This window comes from Corvus hawaiiensis, chromosome 9, assembly GCF_020740725.1.
Source record: "Corvus hawaiiensis isolate bCorHaw1 chromosome 9, bCorHaw1.pri.cur, whole genome shotgun sequence".
NCBI classification, from domain to species: Eukaryota; Metazoa; Chordata; class Aves; order Passeriformes; family Corvidae; genus Corvus; species Corvus hawaiiensis.
The window spans coordinates 9,114,175-9,135,320 of NC_063221.1; the positions used below are offsets into that span (position 1 = coordinate 9,114,175).

A 21,146-nucleotide genomic window follows, 5' to 3' on the forward strand; every position below is an offset into this window, starting at 1 on the left:
GTACAGAAAAATGCTTTTGCCTTCAAGTGTTCTAATTATGTACATTTTTCTCGTGGAACAAGAAGTCTCAAGCTAATTTCAACATTTTCTACAAATATTCTGCAAAGTATGATGCAATTGTATCAGCTTCTGTGTAACCACAGAAGCTCTGTTTTCATAAATGTGGGTTTTAAAAATGAAATGCCCCATTGACAACATTTCACCAAACCACTGGAGTTTCCAGCTTTTTTATTTCAAAATACAGGGGACTTTCAGGTCAAAGAAAGCTCTACCAGAATTCTTATCATAGAATAAAGATGTGAGAAATGATGCATGAAAGGTTTTAGGTGAGGACATGCATCAGTGTTTTCTTAGACACTGAGGGTACAAATAATAAGGCAAAATAATTGATTTCACTACATGGATAGCATCAATTGCACGGGCACTTTTTAAATCACCCGAATTACATATGAACCCTCCCCTCTTTTCTTGTTCCTGTACTGGTTTTAATTCTACACAAAAAGACTGAACATCTTAGACACACCACAATTTCTGCAAAATATCAGAGGTACTGAGCAGCCTGAAGGCACCAATCCAAATCCTCTCTTCTAGCTGGAGAGTCACTCAGCTTGCCATTAACCAGTTTAATATGTGTAGTCACAACTCTCTTTATTACCCCAACTCATCAACAAAAATACCTTATCAGGCTCTTAACGTGCAGGTCTACAGAAGAGCAAGAGCCTGAGGCTACATCCTCCTGGTGGATGTGTTCCCTTTCATTTCCATTCCCTCTCGCCCTCTGAACCTCTTCTGGCTCTGCAGAGCTACCCCTGACCCACACAAAGGCAAGTGAACTCCAGACAGTCCCCAGGCTGCAGATCATTTCCCCCTCTCCCTCTGATCCCACACAGATCTGTTTGTAAGCACACCAAGAGCACACACAGCCCTATTAACAACTGCACGTGCCATTACTGGGAGGGAAACCCAGACCAGGAGCACAGCAACACATCATCTGATGGGCCAGATTGAACACTGTAACTTCCTGCAAGCCAAGGCAGCTGCATCAGGGCTTTGTCAGGACATTTTCAAACAGAAAAAGTGCTACAAGCAGGTAGAGGTGATTTGTAACAGAATCGGACAGAAGGTGCCACAGCTGAGGTACAGGGTTCTGGTTTCCTTCTTTTAATCCACACCAGTCTTGTTCTTAGATGCCTATTTCCTATGAGAATTAAGGTACTGGAAGTGACTTTTACAAGCAAACAGGTAACTTCTCAAATCAACCATCAAGATTTGGAAAGACTAAGTCATAAGGGTGTCAGTTTTGATCCACGTGAAGAGGTTCTACTCTGCTGGACAGTGATGGTTAGAACTGCCAGGAGAGCAGAAGAGGGATGGAGTGCTGCAGGGAATTAAAAGGTAATTATCTGAGAACTTACAGGATGTCAGGTTCTTCTTTCTGGCCTATCCTGCACTCCTTATATGCCTGTGTGCATGACAATGAGACTGAGGGACATACACTCTTTTAAAATGCATTTCTTACCTCCTTTTGACAAGTGCCATGGTGTGGGCAGTATCCTCCTCCTGGACTGCCATACCAAGCCAACACTAACCAACTCTACCCTGAAATGGAAATACCCTGTCACGACATTGCTGTTTACCCAGCTGGCTTCACAACCTTTTTTCAGCATTTGTAGAACCACACCAGTGTTTAGCCTGAACCCCAAGTTCCTTTCTGCTTGTATAAATGATGTTCTTTACACTTATTCACCTAGAGCTGCAATTACCTGCTTTTGCCAAAATTTTACACCAAGCAAACTGCTGCATCTGTTGCTTTTCTCCAAATGACGGCACGTTTACATCCAGTTTCATGTGGATGAAACATCCAGCGTACATGTTTTTCTATGTTGGCACTTCGGAAACTGAGCTTGAGAAGTCAGGAAACTTCATGCCTGGATTGTATGCAGCACCTCTGCTGCCTGCTGGAGAGTTAAAGCTTACAGCTGGTTAGCAAATGCCAAACAGATGGTCCAGCAAGAGCAAAGAGAAACCCACAGTGTTACTTCCCTGATGTCAAGGAGATGCCCTTCTGGAGATGCTGGTCCCAGAGACAGCAAAATGGTTTCTTTTCAGTCACCTTTTCCAGGAGTCACCTGCCCACTGATTACTCACTGAGTCCTTGATGAAAAGCTCCAGGTCCGAGGGCTCAGCACTGTTCTTAAAAAGAAGAGCTCCATGCTGATTTCCTGGAAAGGAGATTAAACAAGAGCCTCCCAGATGCTAACAAGTGACTCAACCTAAGAATCTCCACACTGAGGAACAGCTTGGGAATGTGCACTTCTAGAGTCTCTAGAGCATTGTTTAACACACAGGAGCCTGGTGGGATTCAGATCCAAAGGCCTGTGCTCCTTCCTCACACGGCGCGACTCTCTGAGCACAGCTCAGAATGCCTTCCTCATATTGGATATAACCCTCTTGGAGACAGCTGACACTTGAAACCTTATTTTGGATAGTCATGAAACCAAGGAGTAACAACAATCACTTATGCAATGCTTAGTGGCACTTTGCCAACCAGTTCCAAGGGCAGTGGCCCATGGCATTTAACAGGAAGTCCACTTCTCCGTGGCATCCTCATTGTGTAACGTGCTGTTCAAGCTGTGCATGTGCCCCTCCTGCACAGCTTTGCCTTCTCTCATGAAAAGCACTTTCCAGCACCAGAATTATTCACAGGCACATTTTAACATTTGCAATCAAAACACAAAGAGGATTTCCTGAACAGTGGTTTCCAGCGTGAAGGATCTCTCAGCTTAGCCCACGGCATTCCAAATTCTTAATCACTAACACAAAGCCTGACAGCCTCTACCAAATGTGCTGGCAAAACTGGAGTTTATCCAACTGCATGGTGAGGAGCAAGCCATGCCAGGCACGAGGCAAAATGAGCTCTTCTCACATCCATTACCAACCCAGTAGATAGACCACAAGCAACTAGGAGACACAGAAGTTGAAAACAAGTTTTATGTTCCACTTTGAAGCAGTTTCAAAGCCAGTTTAAAGATAAAAATGTACAGTTAATTCTATCACACTTCTTGTCCTAGGAGTGTCAGCTATTTAAAAATAAAACCTGGAAGCTGCAAGAGTTCTGTTCGGTCCAGTGGGAGGTGATGATAATCTGCACACACTCGTAACAGCACCTGGGCTCTTACTTCATAAAATAAGCTTTGTGTGCTGTCCAGCTAAAAATCTGGCAGAAGGATTAATTCAAACTGGAAGCAAATAACTTCATCTGACCAGAATTAACTCTAAAAGTGTGCCTAAGATTTCAAATAATGGTCTCAAATGTAATACTGTAATGATTAACATCCACTAAAATGTAGGACACTATCTAATGAAACCAAAACCACCTCAATTCTGCATGCTTTACTTTTATACAGACCCTGTCTAGAGTGTCAGATAAATAAACTGAAAATGAACAGGAAAAATCACTAGTCTTAAGCTGTGGAAGTGTGAAGTACAACTAAAAAAGCAAGCACAAGTATTTTAAAGCGCTCTCTTCATGTACTATCATTCAAGGCAAACAAAAGTATCACGAAGGTAATTTTTTCAAGCAGTTCATTCCCACCAAATTCAAGTCAATGTCTTACTGGCTACTGCAGTTCCAGGGCTGAAGGTATCATTTATGACTCTGTACAGTTAGGGCTTGGCCAACATCGATCCCACAATTAAATACTGCTACAGATCGTAAGCAAGAGCCCATCGTTCCCTTCTGGGAACTGTTCAGAATAATCTGAGCAAAATTTTCTTCAATGAATACCATGGTATCACTAAAGAAAGATGCATTATCATCTGGCATAATTAAAGTATTACTAATGCATTATTGAACTTGGGTTACTTCCTGAAGGAAGAGAACTGCTTCAGAGCTTCATATTTTCACCACCTGCTCTAACTGAACACACATTAATTGTTTGTGGATAAACTTGTGCTCCTGCTCACTTTGTTGACAGCAGTGTCTGTTCCATACTCTTATTAAATGCTGTTCTGTACTCATTAAGTGAGATACTGCTGACACTTCCTTCACTGAGACCATTCCCACTTTATAAGCACATCTTCCTCCCATGCTTCTCAATTATACTTCTCTAGCCTATGCCCACACCAATTTCATAAGCAGTGGGTCTTTTACAGAGGTTTTCCAAAACCAACAATCTTTCTTTCCTTCTTGCCCACAACTCTTTGTCTCTCAAGCGTGCAGCACATTTTAAATACATGTATGCTATTACTGGTCACATCTGCCTGCAACCACTTTGGGTTCTGGAGACATTTTTTGCAGCATGTTTTTTTTTCACTGTAATTATCTGCAGTATATGTTGTCCTTCCAAATACTAGTTTAAAAATAACGAAGTATTAGTTAGATCTGGAACGTGTAAAGCTGAAAGAAGTTCAGTGACGGCATTAATATGATTCATGAAGTTCCAGCAACCATAGAGAGGACCAACTAATCAAGACTATACACACAAAATCCAAGAGGAGCTTTGCTTCATGCCAGACATATTCGAGTTGACTTTTCTGCCTCTGCTTACACATCTGTCCTCAACACCACATCCATTCTCGATTTTATTGGGAGGACACTGGAGTTCAAAGGGACCCAAGGAGATAAAAATCAGAGCAACTAAGACTTTGCTTCCAAAATGCCTTGGAATAGATTCCCAAGTAGGAGCAAAGAACAGAGCAAAGGAAACAAAACCCCACTTGATACGACAGGCATTACCTCCCTTCTCAGAAACACCATTCCGCATTGCTGTTCTGGCCCCTCCTACCCACTGTTTGCATCTGGCTTAGCCAGGAGGCTGCAGGAGATGCTGCACTGCAGCTGGCACTTGTGGCTGCTCCTCTCTGCCTTCCACCCCTACACACCTGGGGTGTCTCACTGCCTGGCTGCTTCTCTTCCCCCTCCTCTCAGCCCTCCTGCTCTCCACAGCACACACACAGCTCTTTGCTGCTTCACTCCCCAAAGGATGTCCTTACGGTGACAAATGGTGACACAGGTTTGCTGGAAAATACTAGAAGGTGTTGATAGAAACACTTTTTAAGGAACTGCTGGCCTTAAGCTGCAAATCTAAATTAACTTCTTTTGAGCTTCCTTTTACCCAACTTGCAGTTGTATTGTTCTCATACACAAGTATTTTGAGAATCCCAGGACTGAGTGAGGCCATTTGTGTTAGTAGACCAACATACATTTTTAGACTTAATTTTAGATTATTAGATTTCTCTCTGGAGGTTTTTAGACTAAGCTCTAAGATGCTACCAAAGACACCATCTTCCCCAGCTGAGTAACAGGAAGAGCACAGAGAAACCTTCTCCCCACCACCCCTCAGGCCCTTTGAAAGTCACCTCTCCCTGATCCCCACCTACCTGAAATATTCCATATCAGAAAGGAAGACAGTTCAAGAAAGACCAGAAAGCAAGCTGGCTTCATTGTTTTCATATGGACCAGGGATTTGGAAGGAAAAAATTCCCTGACACTGAAAGAATCCAAAGTTTAGCCAGAAAAAAGGGAATGTGTAACAAAGAATGCAGCAGGCCAGACTTAATTTTCACTATCAACACTTAGACGGAAACAGGAGGTTTTCATAATGGATTCTCAAATTTGAAAGTCAAATACAGCTGTAGTTTGACAGAAGCTGACTCACTGAGCTTCAGGGCATGGTGAAGCACAATCACACACACTGTTTGCCTCCTCAAATTCTCCCAGAGAGGCAAGAACTGGCCTCACAGAGAAGACAGGCTAAAGGGTGACCTCTGCTCTGAAAAGGAAAGGCAATTTTATAATGGATACTTTGCCCTGAGCCTCAGTTCTTTTACCATATTATGGTAAATACCACATTATTCTCAGCTTGTGTATAAAATATAGGACAAGATCTTAAAATCCTACAATCCTGGGATAAAGTAGCTTTTTTCCTCTGAATAGCTGAGCTCAGGCTCCCCTGGAAAAAGGGCAGTTTGTAAAATCTTTTGAAAATCTGCATGTTAACTTGCAACAGTTGCAAATATAGGACTCAAACATAGAGAATAGCTGCTCTATCTCTAGGGGCAGCAGGACTATGTGGGTCTAATCAATTCATCTGAATGAAACACCAAATTACACGTCCCAGCCTGCAGAAATCCACAAAAAAGTCAACAGCAGAAAACTCCATGCTCAGTAAAAACCACCCATTGTCAAGTACAACAAAATAGGAGGAAAGTATATGTTAGGACTGAATTTCTGGCTGTGAAACACCATCTGAAGCCAGCTTCTTATAAAGTTTTGCCTGCAGGATGTAGACAGCATCAGGAGTGCAGTGAGTTGGAACCTGCCTCGTGCTCTCTGAATACACTCAGATTGTTGTTGCTAGAAGTGTGTGCAGCACAGCAAACTGCTGCTGCACAAGCATGTCAAAGCCAGACTTTATAATCTTGCTTCCTGAAAGTAATATAACATCCCAAATACAATTATATTATCCCAAATACAATTAGCACAGCACAGGCTTATTACCAACAGAAGCACATAATAACCTAGACATTTTTATTCTATAAACAAAGAAAGAACAGAAGTTCTGATTAAAATTTGACTTAATAATTTCAGCAAAAAATTGTTTGCAGAACTTGAGAAACCCTTAAATGCTTACTGCAGATCTTGTCTTGTAGGACCAGAAATTCATAATAAGAGGTTTCCCTGAAGCTCTATGGTTTATGGCACTGAAACAGAAATTTATAAAGCAAAATCCTGGTCTTACAGAAGTTGGTAAAGGCTTTGCCATTGATTCCTATAGGGTCAGCATCACTCTTGCCCTAACAAACAATCACCTTTTATTATCTACTTTTTACTGCATTCTACTGAAGATACTGTATATGCACTGCAATAAATGCAAGTGGCAAACTTTGATATTAGGAGACATTTGTGCTTTGAAATAGAGAAAGTAGTGAGAGGAAATGCCCAAAGTCCTCTGAATTTCCCAAGTGAATCAAACTTTAAACTATGTTTTCCTTAAGAACAGTAATTACATTCTTAACCTAAAAAATGTCACTGTCCTTAAATAAACCTGCAGAGATGTCATCAAAGGGTCACTGAGTGAACCTTCCAGGATGGGGAAATCTACTGCTTAATCATTCCAAGTTGTGGGGACTCTGATCCTAACCACACAAGAGTGGAATGATCTGAAGCAGCACTGACAGGCCAAAGTAAATTGGAAGGGATTTGTTTTCTCCAGTGATTTACTTAATTACTTTTCAAATTAAGCTAGCTATTCAGGTAATTCTAGAAACAATCTCAAGGCCTGTACTCTGTGGCAAAACAGATGTGAGCTCTGAGAGACAGCTGTGTGGGTGCCAGGCTTACAGAGAGGCAGCCAGGTGTCTGTTCCCTGCAAACAGCACCTCAGATCCACCAACCCGAGTTTTGTATCCATGCTCTTCTGGGGTTTTAGAAGACATTAAGCAGACTTGGTATCACAGATGTTACAGAGCAGAAATCAAAGGTGTTGGCAGAGCAGCAGACTCTTCCTGTTTAAAAATGACATTACAGACTCCCCTGATAATAGCAGTAAATTAATTTCTTTAGACACTCAGAGCAAAAGCCCTGCTTCTTGTATGGACTCAGCTGATCCAAATGCTACTTTCCTCCTTCCTCCTTAAAAAGGAAAAAAATCCCATGTAATCTTCAACTGTAAATATGTAGATCTGCAAGTCTTCCAAGGCAAGGAAAGAAAATAACATCGATGAGATCATGGGAATCTCAGTTTTACAGGTATCAAGCATCATCAGAACAACATGCAGTGTGCAAGAGCTTTACTTCCCAACCCTGCACTTCCAGAAGCCTTGGCTGAGTCCTACCGTGTAAGAGTTTGGGTAGCCCTAGCAAATCCAAGGAACTCAGGGCAGAGCTCCTGTACTGCAAGTGAGAACACACAAAAAATGTTACATTTTATCACATGCATCCAGGAGAAATGCTAGGGTTTGTGAGGCTGCACATGGAGCAGAAAACGGCAACAGATGATCCAGGAACATCAGCTGGAAGGGATCTCCTGAGATCCACAGTCCCACCTTCCACTCAGAGCACGATACCACCAGAACCACCCACTCCCTGGAACCTTCCACTGGATGATTCTTGTTCTATTATGTTATAGGGCTGTTAGCAGCTTATTAAGTATGTGGGAGTGTCTGCATGGCAAACTGTGAATGAGGAGAACAAAACCTTTCATCTCCAGGCCTTGGCTCCTCACTTGGACAAGCGCAAGCAACACCAGTGAACTGTGGAACAAACTGAGGAGGAACCAGTCCCCCCTCAGCTCCTAATCATCAGTGAAAAGGGAGCTGTGGTCCAGAGAAAATGAAGTCAGCAATCCCCAGGAGGAGGTGAAAGGGCACCTCCCAGGCTGGGGCCCTGCTGATGGCACCCCTCGGGCTGTGCAGGAGTCCTTTCTTCTGCACTCACAAAAGAATCCAAGCAAGTCATTTAAAAGTGCCTCAGGGCAGAGCTTGCTGCTAGATCAGGTTTGCCCTGTTAAAACAATAAATGAGGTAATGTACAAAACTGCCTTCTATTTGAGGACATTTCATTCATAAAACAGAAATACCAAAAGCTTTGCTACCAAATAAACTTCGCAGATGGGTTTAAAAGGCCTCCGCACCTCTTCCTGCAGGAGAGCAGGGCCAAGCTGTAGGGATTCTGTGGCACAAGGCACACAGCTTCCAAGGACAGCTCTGCAACTTGAAATGGGAGCTGACAACCTCCAGGTCATTAACCCGACAGTGTAAACAGGACCTATGGACACGTACATGCACTCAGGTGGGCTGGAGCAATGGTCCCAAATGCAGACCTCTACAAACACTGTTCTGCTTTGTGTTCTGAGTTTCCAGGAAAACTTTTATTCTCTGCTCCCTTCTCCTCATCCTCAGGATATGTGGAGCCTGGTGCTGGCTGTATTTGTGTTGCTAGCTGAAAGAACAGCAGAACATGCCAAGCATTTAATAACAAAATTCCAGCCTTGTGACACAACCCAGTAATCCCAAGACTGGAAACTAACCTCATATTTCTACTCAGCACAAAACCTTAATCCTAAGAAGAGCACCGCTATTTTCATTTTGCCTGAACCTTTCCTACAGATATGCATCTCACAAATTAAGAAACTTGCTGTGTACCAGGTGGAACAGAGTCGTATTACCTGTGTACCTATGGCATGTAGAGATTGGTAGAGTTATGACAACACAGAAACTGCTAAAACTAGTTATGATGATCTGTGTGCTCTTACACAGAACTGGCTATAGCTGGATGAGCTGTTGTTGTGGCCACTACTGGTCCCTCACTACACTGGGACCCCTCTCAGGACACTCCTACAAAGAGGAAACAAATGGAGCTTTGTGGGCTCCTGGGAGGATCATGGCTGGGTGTGAACATGCACAGAACAATTCTCATCTAACACCCCAAATGCAAAATGGCAGGGCAGGAGGCTCAGCAAGCCAAGAGCCCAGATTCAGCCCAGGGACAGATGTGCATTATAGACGTATCTAATGACTCACCAAGACCTCTGCAAAAGGGAGGGAATAAGCTCCTCCAACCCCAGGTTGGTGTTTCAAGCACTGTTTGCCTTGATCATTTCCACCACCAGACCCTAATCAGCTTCTCACTACTGCAGCTGTCCTGGCTTCAACACCAGTCAGGGTTTCAGTGCAGAAAGTGCCATCAGACACCTGAAATTTCATTTTATAACAGCTTTTACTGTCACTAACTGCGCTGCAGATGTGAGGTTGTGCCTGACAAAGCTGCAGCACAAGCCTCTGCTGTATCTCAGCACAGAAAGCAGACCTGCTCATCTGTCTCAACTTACAAGTCACAAAACAGCAGAAAAACGGTGGCCCTACACACAGTCCTGTACAGCTGCGATAAGTGACACATAAAACTGCAAATGCAGGAGTTTTAGGGGAAGATAGAAACTGTATTATGTTAACAGTAATGATTTGTGCAGAGGGTACATTTATTTCTATACCCAGAAGCACAAAAGGTTTGTACTGCTATTTCATAGCTGTAATGTGTAAGTTTAACCACAGGGTTCATGAAATTTTGGGCTGTCTTGCTCTGGAACTACAATGTTTTCTGCAAAGCTCTTTCCATTCCCAATGTGATGGGCGTATTTTGCAAAGACCATGATTTGGCCATGTTACCGTAAAGGATATACAGAAGCATCATTTCAAAAGAAACAAATTTACCTGCAACTTTGATTAAGTCATCTTTTGGATCTCTGTCAGAAGCAGTCTTAAGTACACACATAAAAGGCCAGTAGCACCCACTGCTACACTTACTCTGCGGAATGACACCACATAGAATGTATCCTCCCTTCGGTGAATTGCTTCAAAAAAGTCTTGATAGCTCCTCGGAGAGGCATAATACACTTGCAGCTCATTCCCTGAGTTCCTGCTGAAATAAAGAACGGCAAAGGTAATTATTTCAGACAAGACAGTTAATTTCAGTGAGACAGTGACTTTGAAGACCAGCTTTTTAAAGTAACCACAGCAGCTCTTCATCCACTAAGAGGAGCATGAGGAACACAGGTGAAGACAATGAAACTACTCAGTACTTTTTGAAAGTTCAAGGTGCTTCAAAGGTCTAACTACGGCAAAGATTTCCAGATTTTTGTTCGTGCTTCTGAGGCCAGCAAAAACCTGTTTGCTAGCTCAACAGGAAAAAAAAGCTTCAACCTAAAGTGTCTGAAAAATTGTGATGACTTCTGAAAATAAATTTTAGGATGAAATGTCATTCTGAAATAAAATATAAAACCATTTAATAATTTAATAGATTTATTTTTCTGCTAAGAATCCAAACCACTGAAATTGAAAGAAGTGCAAAGGTAAGCATAAACAGAGCTTTTAATTTACTGTCAGATGACAAATCCACCTTCTTTCTCACCCACCCTTTTTTTTCCACGCTATGTCCTCTGGTCAACTCAAAGACTTGCTCTTGATTTTCAATTTAGACAGAGGAGCAAAAATAAGATACTCACATAATTCTGGCTTATCTTTTCCACAGTTCTCATCTTACACATATCAGACACAAGGAAAAGATGCTCTAAACCATTCTAAGCCAAAACACTGGCAAGTCCTACAATCATGGTACTTATCCACTGTTTATCTTGGAAAGGTGAGAAGTTCCTAGCATATACTGCTATCATTTATACTTTCCCAATCCCACTCCAAAATAACTTATTTATTTAACACTGGAAAGCTGTACTCAGGGAAACCATTAGCTGGACTTTCAACCTGTCATTTTAATTTCCCCCACTTTAATAGCACACTGTGTTTGTGGCAAGGACATGATCAGGCTATCCCTCCCCTCCCAAGCTGTCTTCTGCTGACCCGGGTTTTGAACTAGGGGAGTTAATTTAGACTATTTTAGTACATTTCTAAAATATAACAAGACACAAATGTATCATCAAGTGACTTTCTCAAGCAGCAATAATAGTAGGCTGTCATTATCTTCTCCTCCACTGCTAACAGAGCCCTGTTGCAAGCAAAGGACTGCAGCTGCCAGGCCAGCTGCCCTTTCACAGGATTGGGGGTGTAAGTCCTGGGGGATCAGGAGCAGGCAGCTCTACACTACACATCCCCTTCTGCACAACTGTGCAAGAGAGGAATCAGCTCCCATCCTTCACACACAGGACACAAAGGCTGGAGCTAATGTGAGCTTGAGTACTCATTCATGAAAACATGTAGGCCCACCAAGCCACCCCTGAGATGGAGCACTGAAGCTGGGCTGTGATGAAAGGCACGGCGCCCACGCATTGCTCGGTACAACACATCCTGAAAGCTGACCCGGGGCCCACAGATCTGTGTGCTCGCCCACACTCCACAAGATACAGAGAGACCTAAAAACCAGCTATGGGAGAAAACTGTCCCAAAGCTCTTGGAAACCACTGGGCCTTTATAAAGCTGTCCTGGTCACGTAACAAATCAAACACAAAGTGATACCGGGGATTACAGGCAGTACATTGCATCTACCTTTGAACATCATCTGATAACCACCTCTCCATCAAAGGAAGTGAGGAACTTCCGAGCCAAAGCCAGGTGTGAAACTACCCGTTGTTTTAGTAACATCTTTGCATATTACAAAAAAGCATCATATTAAACTGTGTATGCCAAACAACGGTGCTGAACCTGGCCATTTATTGGGAGATCAATAAGTCTTTTGTTTTAAAACTTTGAAGGACACTCTGTTATGCACCACAGAGCACTGGGATGTTACACATAGGCTTGTTTTGGGAAGAAATGAGGCAGGACACAGTGATTTATGCATCAAAAACCGCAATATTAATAGTGCAAAACCTAGGAAAACAACTGCAGAGTCTTTTTGATACCTGAAGCCTTAAGAAACACACTTACAGAAGCCCTCAACAAAATCACCCCTGAAGAAAGCTACATAGACTATAAAGACATTAGGCGGGAAAATTTTCTTTGAAAACATCTTAAAATTTATCTTCTCCACTGCTCTGACTTCCCTGAAATTCTTTTCAATCCTCAGCTTCCTGATGGAGATTACAATGGAGATGGAGACCACCTCTTCTACCAGAGACATTCAGTAAACCTGAAGTTAAGCCTACTTTGAGCAGGAAGTTGCACTAGGGATCTCCTGAGGTCCTTTACAATCTAAACTACTCTGTGGTTCTATGATTTCATGGAGCACCTAATAGTTGATGGCTCTGGGAGGAACTGGAAGTCTGTTCTATGTTCTTAGCAGTTCCAGCACAGTCATAGCATGCAGCTGCCATGACTCACCAGTTCTGTTCATATAAACATCATTAATCTGAAAAAAAACCCAAAAAATCTCACTTTCTTCAGAGCACAACAGATTGTTCCATGCAGAGCTACATGATGTTGCACACTGTTTCCAATAATCCAGATACTTTTTTTCCAGAGTAATGCAAGCATGTATATTAAACTGCTTTACGCCATGAGCCTTGTTCATCAGTGTTCAGTCAAAACAGCTATCCTTCATCTGCCTGTAGAATTCAAAAAGCTTTTTCTTATTTTTTTTTCTTTTAAGTCAAGACATATCAAGATTTGACAGCCTGGTTTTTGTAACATTTGCCTGCAGCTTGCTCTTTTCCTCCAGGCTGATCCTGCTTTCAAAGCAGCAATGCAAATAGAAAGGCCACAGCTGTCTTTCTTTCCACAGCAACATTTCAGGTGGTGTTCTCACCAAAAAGTTTCATTTATACTCCATTCTGCTCTTACACTCCTCTTTGGCACCTTAGAGGAGACAGCCTCCTCAACAGTCTCACACAGAATTCAGGAGAGAGAAATTTTGTTTCCCTAATCTTTTCTCTCCAGTACTTCCTGCCACCAGGAAGAGGGACAAGATGGTTATGGGGAGGGGTGGGCAGGGGACATCAGGAAACGCTGCATTAATGTGCTCCAATAATCAGCAGATGGAGACAAAGAATGTAAATGAGACATAATGGTACTTTAAGTTCATCATCATAACTTGGTGATAGCTATAATGGCTCTACTCCTGAAGACAAAGAGAGAAACCTTTCCCTTACCAGATTCATGGCCCTTTGAAACTTTCTTAAAACTAACGATGTTCTCACAGATAGCCCCAAGTTAGTTCCTCCCGAAATATTCAGATCTGTTTAGAAAGGGATTCTGGAGAGCAAAGTAAGGATTTTCTTAAAACTCATGGCTAGAAAGACCCTGGAAGAGCGGAGCTGTGATACAGGGGTCCATTTAAGCGTAATATAAATTGTTAGAAGCAGTTATTTGCTAAAGGACAGAAATTAGTCCAAGAAAAGTAGCTGCATTTGGCTTAAGAATCCTGAAAAGATGAAAATGGGCATTCTTTACCAACTGTTGGTGAAAAACTGGGTTAAGTAGAAAGCAGTAACAAAGGAACTGTTCCGCTTTACCTGAGACTGGTGTCTGTGTAAGGCATGGCCATTAGCTGGGAATCTGCTTTGTCACTGAGGGAGCTCTGAAAAAGGGGAAGAAGGAAAAAATGACACAAGGTGAAACCAATAAATATTTCCTTGGTTTGCCACTACATAGAATATAACACACAGAATGGGGTGCAGAGGTTAATCAGTGCTCTGCACCAGAAATGTGGATTTTCCCACTGGTGAAACATGAGAAACTGAAATGGTCAGCAATCAAGCTGGAACAACAAAACCAGCAGGATTTTAATACAGCCAAATTTGAAGTCAACATTCAGAGACAAGAAAGGGAGTTTGGCACCATATACAACAGTTCTAAATGTTCGACCATTCTGCTTTGGACACCAGTGAGAAGCATCTGAAGTTTAACACGCAACACTTCTTCCCTAGAAAACTGCAGTATTTCCCACATTGTAACGCTCAATTCCTTTTAAAGCTGGTACTACCCCTAATCAAATTAAATACTTTGAAAATTCATTGTCTTAATTTCAGCTTTGGTATCAGTATACCATGTAGGTAAAAGATTTTTAAAAATGGGAAATATGAGCACAAGTCTCATATAGATATATAAAAATATAAGCACAGGTCTCATATATATATATATATAGCCATATAGATATATACATATATCTATATGGCTACAATTCTGTAGCCTTACCAAAAAACCATGAATCCCTCTAGCTAAAATTTAAACAATAGAAATATTTCAACAAAACCAATCAGCTCTGGCCCTTAACAGTGAGTCAAATAAATGTGCTGTAGGTTGTATTTCTCTCCGTTGAGCAATTGCTTATCCTTACAGAAAAGCCACAAAAAGGGTAACTATTGATTTCATTTTAGAAAATGTAGAAGCTACTTTGATGGCTGCTAAAAAAATTCAAAACCCTGAATCCAAGAGCAGGAATGGAAGAACAACTTTGACAACGTAACAATCAACCAAACCCAGCAATTTCAAATGGGAAGTGTTGGCTGCCCTAATTACAGGCACGATGGCTACTTTTGTCTATAATGACAAGTGCAAACAAGTCAGGGAACACGGTTCATGAAATTATCTTGTCAGGCCACTGAGGCAGGAGCAGGAAGGGGCGCACCTGCGTGACTCGCGCTTTCTGCTGCTGGTTGTTGGACAGCCTTCGGGATCTGGTTCGCTCCACCTCGTGCCTGTGCACCCATCCTCGGAGTTCATGGGTCAGCCTAGGAAAACACACAGCATCAACACAGATTTCAAACAAGGCTGCCAGAATATTTCAGTTGCATACAACAGTTTAGCCACTATACAGACACTGAAGATTACTATTATTTTACCTTATGATAACTTATTTTTAATACCACAGTAAGAAAATACAATTTTAAGATTAAATGTGTAAGGGATTATCTATAAAGTATTAGATTCGTGGATGTTTCCACACAAAGTAGATACAGTCCATTCTTTTGTCCAACGAACAGTAATTTTGAAATTACTGGAAGGACTACTGAAATTTAAAATCAAAAGTTGATCAATTCAAGACAAATTATTGGTTAAGGCTAAATTATGGCACATAAATCTGAGAGGAAGAATGGACAGACAATGGAGATAAGGTTAGTGACTCATATCTATGGAAAAAGTGGAGCTAGGTGTTTTCAAACAGTGAGCAAAGAACATCTGCAATGTCAGGTTCAGTCTGCTTCTATCAGAAGGTGAAGAATAGAAGACCATCTCTTATATAATTCAGATGGAAATGGCTTTTAGCTGGACTTGATTTCCAAATAATTAACATTTCTACATATGAAGCGATTTCTCTTTTAAGCCACGAAAGCCCCCCAGACAATCAGAAAACTGTTATTTGGTTACTGCAAATGACCAGTGAATAGAGTGGTGAAAATCATTACTAAAACCATGGAAAGATAACAAAGATCCAAGTGGATCTGTCCTTACAGCAGCAGACACTGGACAGTGCAGACCCTTATGAGACACTGGTCACGTACTGGATGAACACCATGAATGGACAACAACATCATTCACAGCAGCCCAGTAGCACTCAGCCAACACAGAATATATATCTCAACTCCTAATAAACTTTAAATGCTCACAAAAGGCAGTTTGCTCACCTCAGCGACTCTGTCCTGTTGATCAGAGGCCGGCAGGGGGGCGGCGGTGGTGAAATATATAACAGAGGTTCTTCTGAGACTATCATTAGTGCTTTGTTATCAGACACAGAACGGTCATACCTGGGAAAAATCAAGAAAAGCACATCAAGAAGTCCCTTAAAAAACTTCTTCATGACCCTTTGACCAAATCCAGAGAACGAGCACTAACACCAGCAGACCCACGAATATTACAGCTGCTCCTGTGAGACCTCTGATGCAGGTGAGTAACAATCCCCATCAAACATCCAATGCTCTCAGTCAATCCCTCAAAGGGGGCTGACAGCTCTCAACACAGGGAAGACAGATGAGCATTAGCAGATGTTGGATCTCTTCCCAAGAAGGCCAGATATTGATAGAATATGTAGTCTGTAAAATATTCCTCACAGAATGCAAACTATGTGATCTCTGTAGACACAACTTTCTTTTTCATTCCAGAGCTGTGCAAGATTTGCTACAGAAATATTACATTTATTATCCACTAAAACCATGCGGATAGACAGACCATAAGCTATATGACAGCCGAGCAGCCACAAACTATATTACAACTGAGTGGACAGGATTTACATCTCTGTCTCCAGAATCTAGCTTGGTTTTGATAAAAAGGGAAAAGGAGCATGTATTTCTCAGTACAAAAATCTGTAATACTCTCACGGCCTCCTGAGGGGTTAACTACTTATCACCAAATACCTAATGTAGTTCTCTCTCTTGATAGGTTATCAATGTAACAGCCTCAGTCCTCTTGGTTTTGACAGACTTGTAGCTCCTGAACCTCAACTTCTTTCTGAAAAATCAGGTATAAGAGCTTATGAAAGCCTTATTCATATCCCCTCTCTTTCCCAGCTTTCTCTCCAACTTCATGTCTGCTTCTTGTGTCTGCTGCATCTAGGACTGATAAAGGAGAATATGCAGCAAAGAGCAAACAGTTTGCCAAACCCAGGGTGAAACAGTGAAAGAGAAGGAGGTACAGGCACAAGCACACCCTCCTAAGAGAACCACTCTACTCTTCTGTCCCATAGGTCATGGTCTAAAATGTACCACACAGGATACAAAGCCCTCACCATGGCTACAGCCTTAAAATGCTCCTGATTTATTGCCTTCTTTCTGCACGGCAAAATACATTAGGGCTTTCTGCACATCTGTGCCTAGCTTTGTTCAACCAGCCATAACACTCTACTGGAAAGGGACAGCCTAATAGGATAAATCTTGTAAGGGGAAAACATGAGCTGTATTAGCCAGACTTCAATCTGGAGACAATTATATGTTCACTTATGCACTGCATGCTAGAGACCTAGGAAGTCTGAAAGCCAGTATTTAATTAAAAAGTGGATAAGCACAAGGATGGACTTGGACTTTTTAAAATGAAAAAGTACAGTGCTAAGTTCAGAGTGTATTCTTAGTCGTGAACTTCCCCAGTCTTCTCTTGAGCAGCTAAGAAAATAAATATTCCAGCTTAAAAAGTAAGAAGAGATAGATAATACGACATATCACAACTATGCAAGCTAAAATATAGATCAGAGGGAAAAAGCAAACAGATGAACTGAAGAAGGTCCTGAAAATCTCGGTGACCAGCACTTGTGGATATGCTCTCTTCCCTAACACTGTGCAGCACAGCCACGTGTACACTTCTGAAGCTCTATGTGTTGGGTACTCTGGCAGATAAAACACCATATTCATTTGAAAAGCAAACTGTGCAGCTTTCAAAACACTGTGTTTAAAACTCAGGTACTCTGTAAAAGAAGCAAGAGCACTGGCCAAAAGGGTGAGCAAGGCAGTGAGGGCTAAAAGCACCACTGCCCTCTGCCACCTAAAATGTTAAAGGTTTCCATCTCACCTATTAGTCTTCTCGGGAATGATGCCCTCAGGTATTTTCTGATCTGTGCTGGACTCCTGGACAGCTGAGAACTCCAGAAGATTTCTGGTCCGGTGGTTAGAACTCACAGTGGAATCAACTCCATTGGGATCCTTTTCAAATACACTGGAAAACATAATAAACACAGCAAAATGTACCACAAACATAAGGGGTCTGCAAGGCACTTTACTGTAAGGCATTAAATACTCAGGTGCGGAAGTTTCTGGCTGCTGTTACAGTACACGGATAAGGTGCATGTCATATCTAATGTAAAAGCTGATGTGTCATTACAATATCATCGTTCAAAGCACTAGCAGTCAGAAAAGCAATTCTGTTCTCTTTTTCAGTTTTAGTTGTTTGAAAGACTGCGATGCTCCGGTTCTCACATTCCCCCACATAAGCTTCACCTGATGAAACTAAGAATACTCTGCTTGTAACCCAGGTCCACAGGCATAAGAAAATTACCTACATTCAAATCAAAGCACTACCAAACTTTAACTTTCATCAGCCTCAAAGTACAATTTACATAGTTTATATGAATACAACATGTAAGAAAAACTTAGCTATCAAATTCCATGCAGCTGCAAGCCTGGAATGTTATGCCAGACATCTACCAGAACTGTACACAAATATGTTCAATTCTACTTGGATTTAGAACAAGTGGCAGGGCCAACAGGCCCATCGGCAGCAGGCCATGGTGCCAGACACCCTGTGGTTCTGGTGTGTACTCACATGGATGGAAGGAGCCTGGCCTGGGGGATGCTCAGCCAGCCAGCCATGCAGCACAGGAGTGTCTGTGCTGCTCTCCATGCAAAGAGAGGGAGCAACACTGCACATGTGAGCTGGGAACACAACCACACCATTGCTGTACCAGATCTGCATCCTCGGTCACAAGGGTGAGTTACAAGGGAGAACTCTCAAAAGCACAGAAGCAATACTTCAATTTCTCCTCTCCAGAGGCTGGCTTTCCTCTTTCATAACACGGTTGCTTCCTGAAATATGCATGTTTACAAACCCAAGTCCTAACTTCTTGGCTGACAACAGCAGAGCATCACCAGCAGCAACACAGCGAAAACACAGAAGTGCAACAAGCCCCCAGCATGCTGATGAGATCTCTGCCATTCATGCTGATCACAGCCCACAGAGTATATTTTAATTCATGCCCCACCCCTCCTGTGCAGCAGAGCGTAAACCCTGCAGGGGAGTATTTCCTGGTTTTACATGGCATCACTTTGCAACAGGCAACAAATACAAATAGAGACAGGCAAAACCTAGCAAGGAGGGCAGATTAAATACTCCACAAATAAGCAGAAGGCAGACAGAATTGCCCAGAAATTCCCTCTTTTGCCAACACTTTTGCACTCCTGTTAGTAGCAACCCAGGTGTCCATGTGCGCAACTGTGCCATGTTCTGAACCACAGGAGTCAGGACAATCCTAGACCCAGGCTGACATTGCCTTGATTACCTGCTCTCCTCCGGGTTTCTAGGCAGCAGCATGGAATGCGGGCAGCAGAAATGCTCCAGGCTCTGCTTTCACTTGTGCCAATGGGCAGAAAAATACTTAGAGTTTCCTTACTGCCTGTGTACACCGGTATCCAAATGTCTTGCTGCTTCTACTGCATGGAAAGCTGGATGGTTTATTCATAACCTCCTATCAGGCAACACCATATCTATCCAATTTTACAGAAACAATCTCCACTACCCACTAGGTTTTATGAGATCACGTTTCTTCTCTGCCAATGAAAGCATCAGCACAACTGGCAGTGTCTCAAGCCCAAGAACCAGAGCTCAAAACTAAGGCTGATGCTTAAACAGACGCCTCATGTTCCTGCTGGAAGCCACCCACCTGTGAAATGCCCTTACTGCACTTAATCTGGAGTCATGACAGCCAGAAGTACATGGTAGTTTATTCACTAGACCAAGAATATCCCTCAGAAGATATGAAAGCTGTTAACTCTCCTGCAAATCCTTTCTCCCCAGCCTGAAGTGTATTAGCCATCCAGTTGCTGGACCTCCTGGATCTGGTCTTTCAGCCTATCCTACTTCTCTCCCTTCCCATTCAAAATGACACATGGAACCAGAGAAACTTCCCATGTAATTAGTTAAAGCCGAGAAAAATCTAAGCAGAAGAACTGTAACAAATTGCATTTTTCCATGATGCTTCTTCCTTCCTATTTGTCTCATTCTGCAAAAACGATTCTTGTTATTTCAGGTTCCAGCCTGGAGAGGTGAAATGTCACATGCAACACATTCCTACTGCAGTTCACCCTGAACTCTGCACAACAGAGACAAATCCAAACCAAGGATAAAGACACACACTGCTCTACAATCACAGCTAATCTTCCCTTTTTGTGATTGAGTTGTTTTAGCTACACACCCATTCTAAACCACACACACCTCACTTTACTGCATCAGCTCTAGAAGAGAGGAAATGTTTATTTTCCCTCTTCTCAAGTGTAAAACATCTTTTTCTTTTCATCAAAAATCAGCTGAGCACGGGATGTTTCCACCTGAAAGCAGATACCTTCGGCAGCAAAAGACAAAGGAGGAGGTAAACAGAGTATGTTTTGCCACCCTTACAGGCATAAACCATGGCTCCCACTTCTGACAATGTGAACACAAACTTGAGAACAAAATATGGTATTAGGGTAATCTTTTCAATGCCCCTTCCTTTATCAGGATTGTTATTTTTCTTTTGAAGCAGGGCTAGCAGCAACTTCTGCTATATGGGCCACTTCTGCCCCTGCCCTTTCCCATTCTTTTTCTAGGACCTTGAAGATGACTGAAAGTTTCCTTCTCAATGTCTCCAATATGTCTGGGGAAAAAAAAAAAAAGGAAAAATCCCTTTTGGTGCTGCTTTGGTTTGTGGCAATGACCCAAAACCAAAATAACTATAGTTTTGGATAAGGAAAAGCCCCACAAATTGAAATCCTGCCCCACTTCCACCTTCTAATTACTTGGGGAGTTTTGTTAGTTTTTTCCCATCTGAATAGAAGATGATGTTGTTCTGTTGTATCATTTCCTTCTCTTCCCTTCTCCCATGAGGGAACACCAGTGAAGTTTGTCTATAAATAGGGCTCCATCTTCAGGAAACAAATAGGGGAGGACATGCAGGTAATGGTCCATATCCTCCAGATTCTCCAGGGCCTTTCCTTGCCAAGTGGGTACCTGAGGGTCTGAGACAGGGTATCAGAAATATTTCTCCTTCGACATTTCAAACTAATATGAGGGAAAAAGCATAACTT

General features: G+C 42.2%; 1 protein-coding gene across 2 annotated transcripts in view; it reads right to left on the reverse strand.

Annotated features, from left to right (window-relative positions):
- The window catches only part of ATF6 (activating transcription factor 6), a 73,345-nt gene that overhangs the window by 31,795 nt on the left and 20,404 nt on the right, over positions 1-21,146 (reverse strand). Inside the window, exons 10-14 of one of the 2 annotated variants that reach the window (XM_048312346.1) lie at positions 17,884-18,027; positions 16,014-16,133; positions 15,017-15,119; positions 13,902-13,966; positions 10,306-10,417 (exon numbers count right to left, since the gene is read on the reverse strand). In XM_048312346.1, the coding sequence (XP_048168303.1) occupies positions 10,306-10,417; positions 13,902-13,966; positions 15,017-15,119; positions 16,014-16,133; positions 17,884-18,027 (544 nt within the window). Of the gene's footprint in view, positions 1-10,305; positions 10,421-13,901; positions 13,967-15,016; positions 15,120-16,013; positions 16,134-17,883; positions 18,028-21,146 lie in introns of both variants that reach the window. The other variant, XM_048312345.1, reaches the window with a different exon arrangement.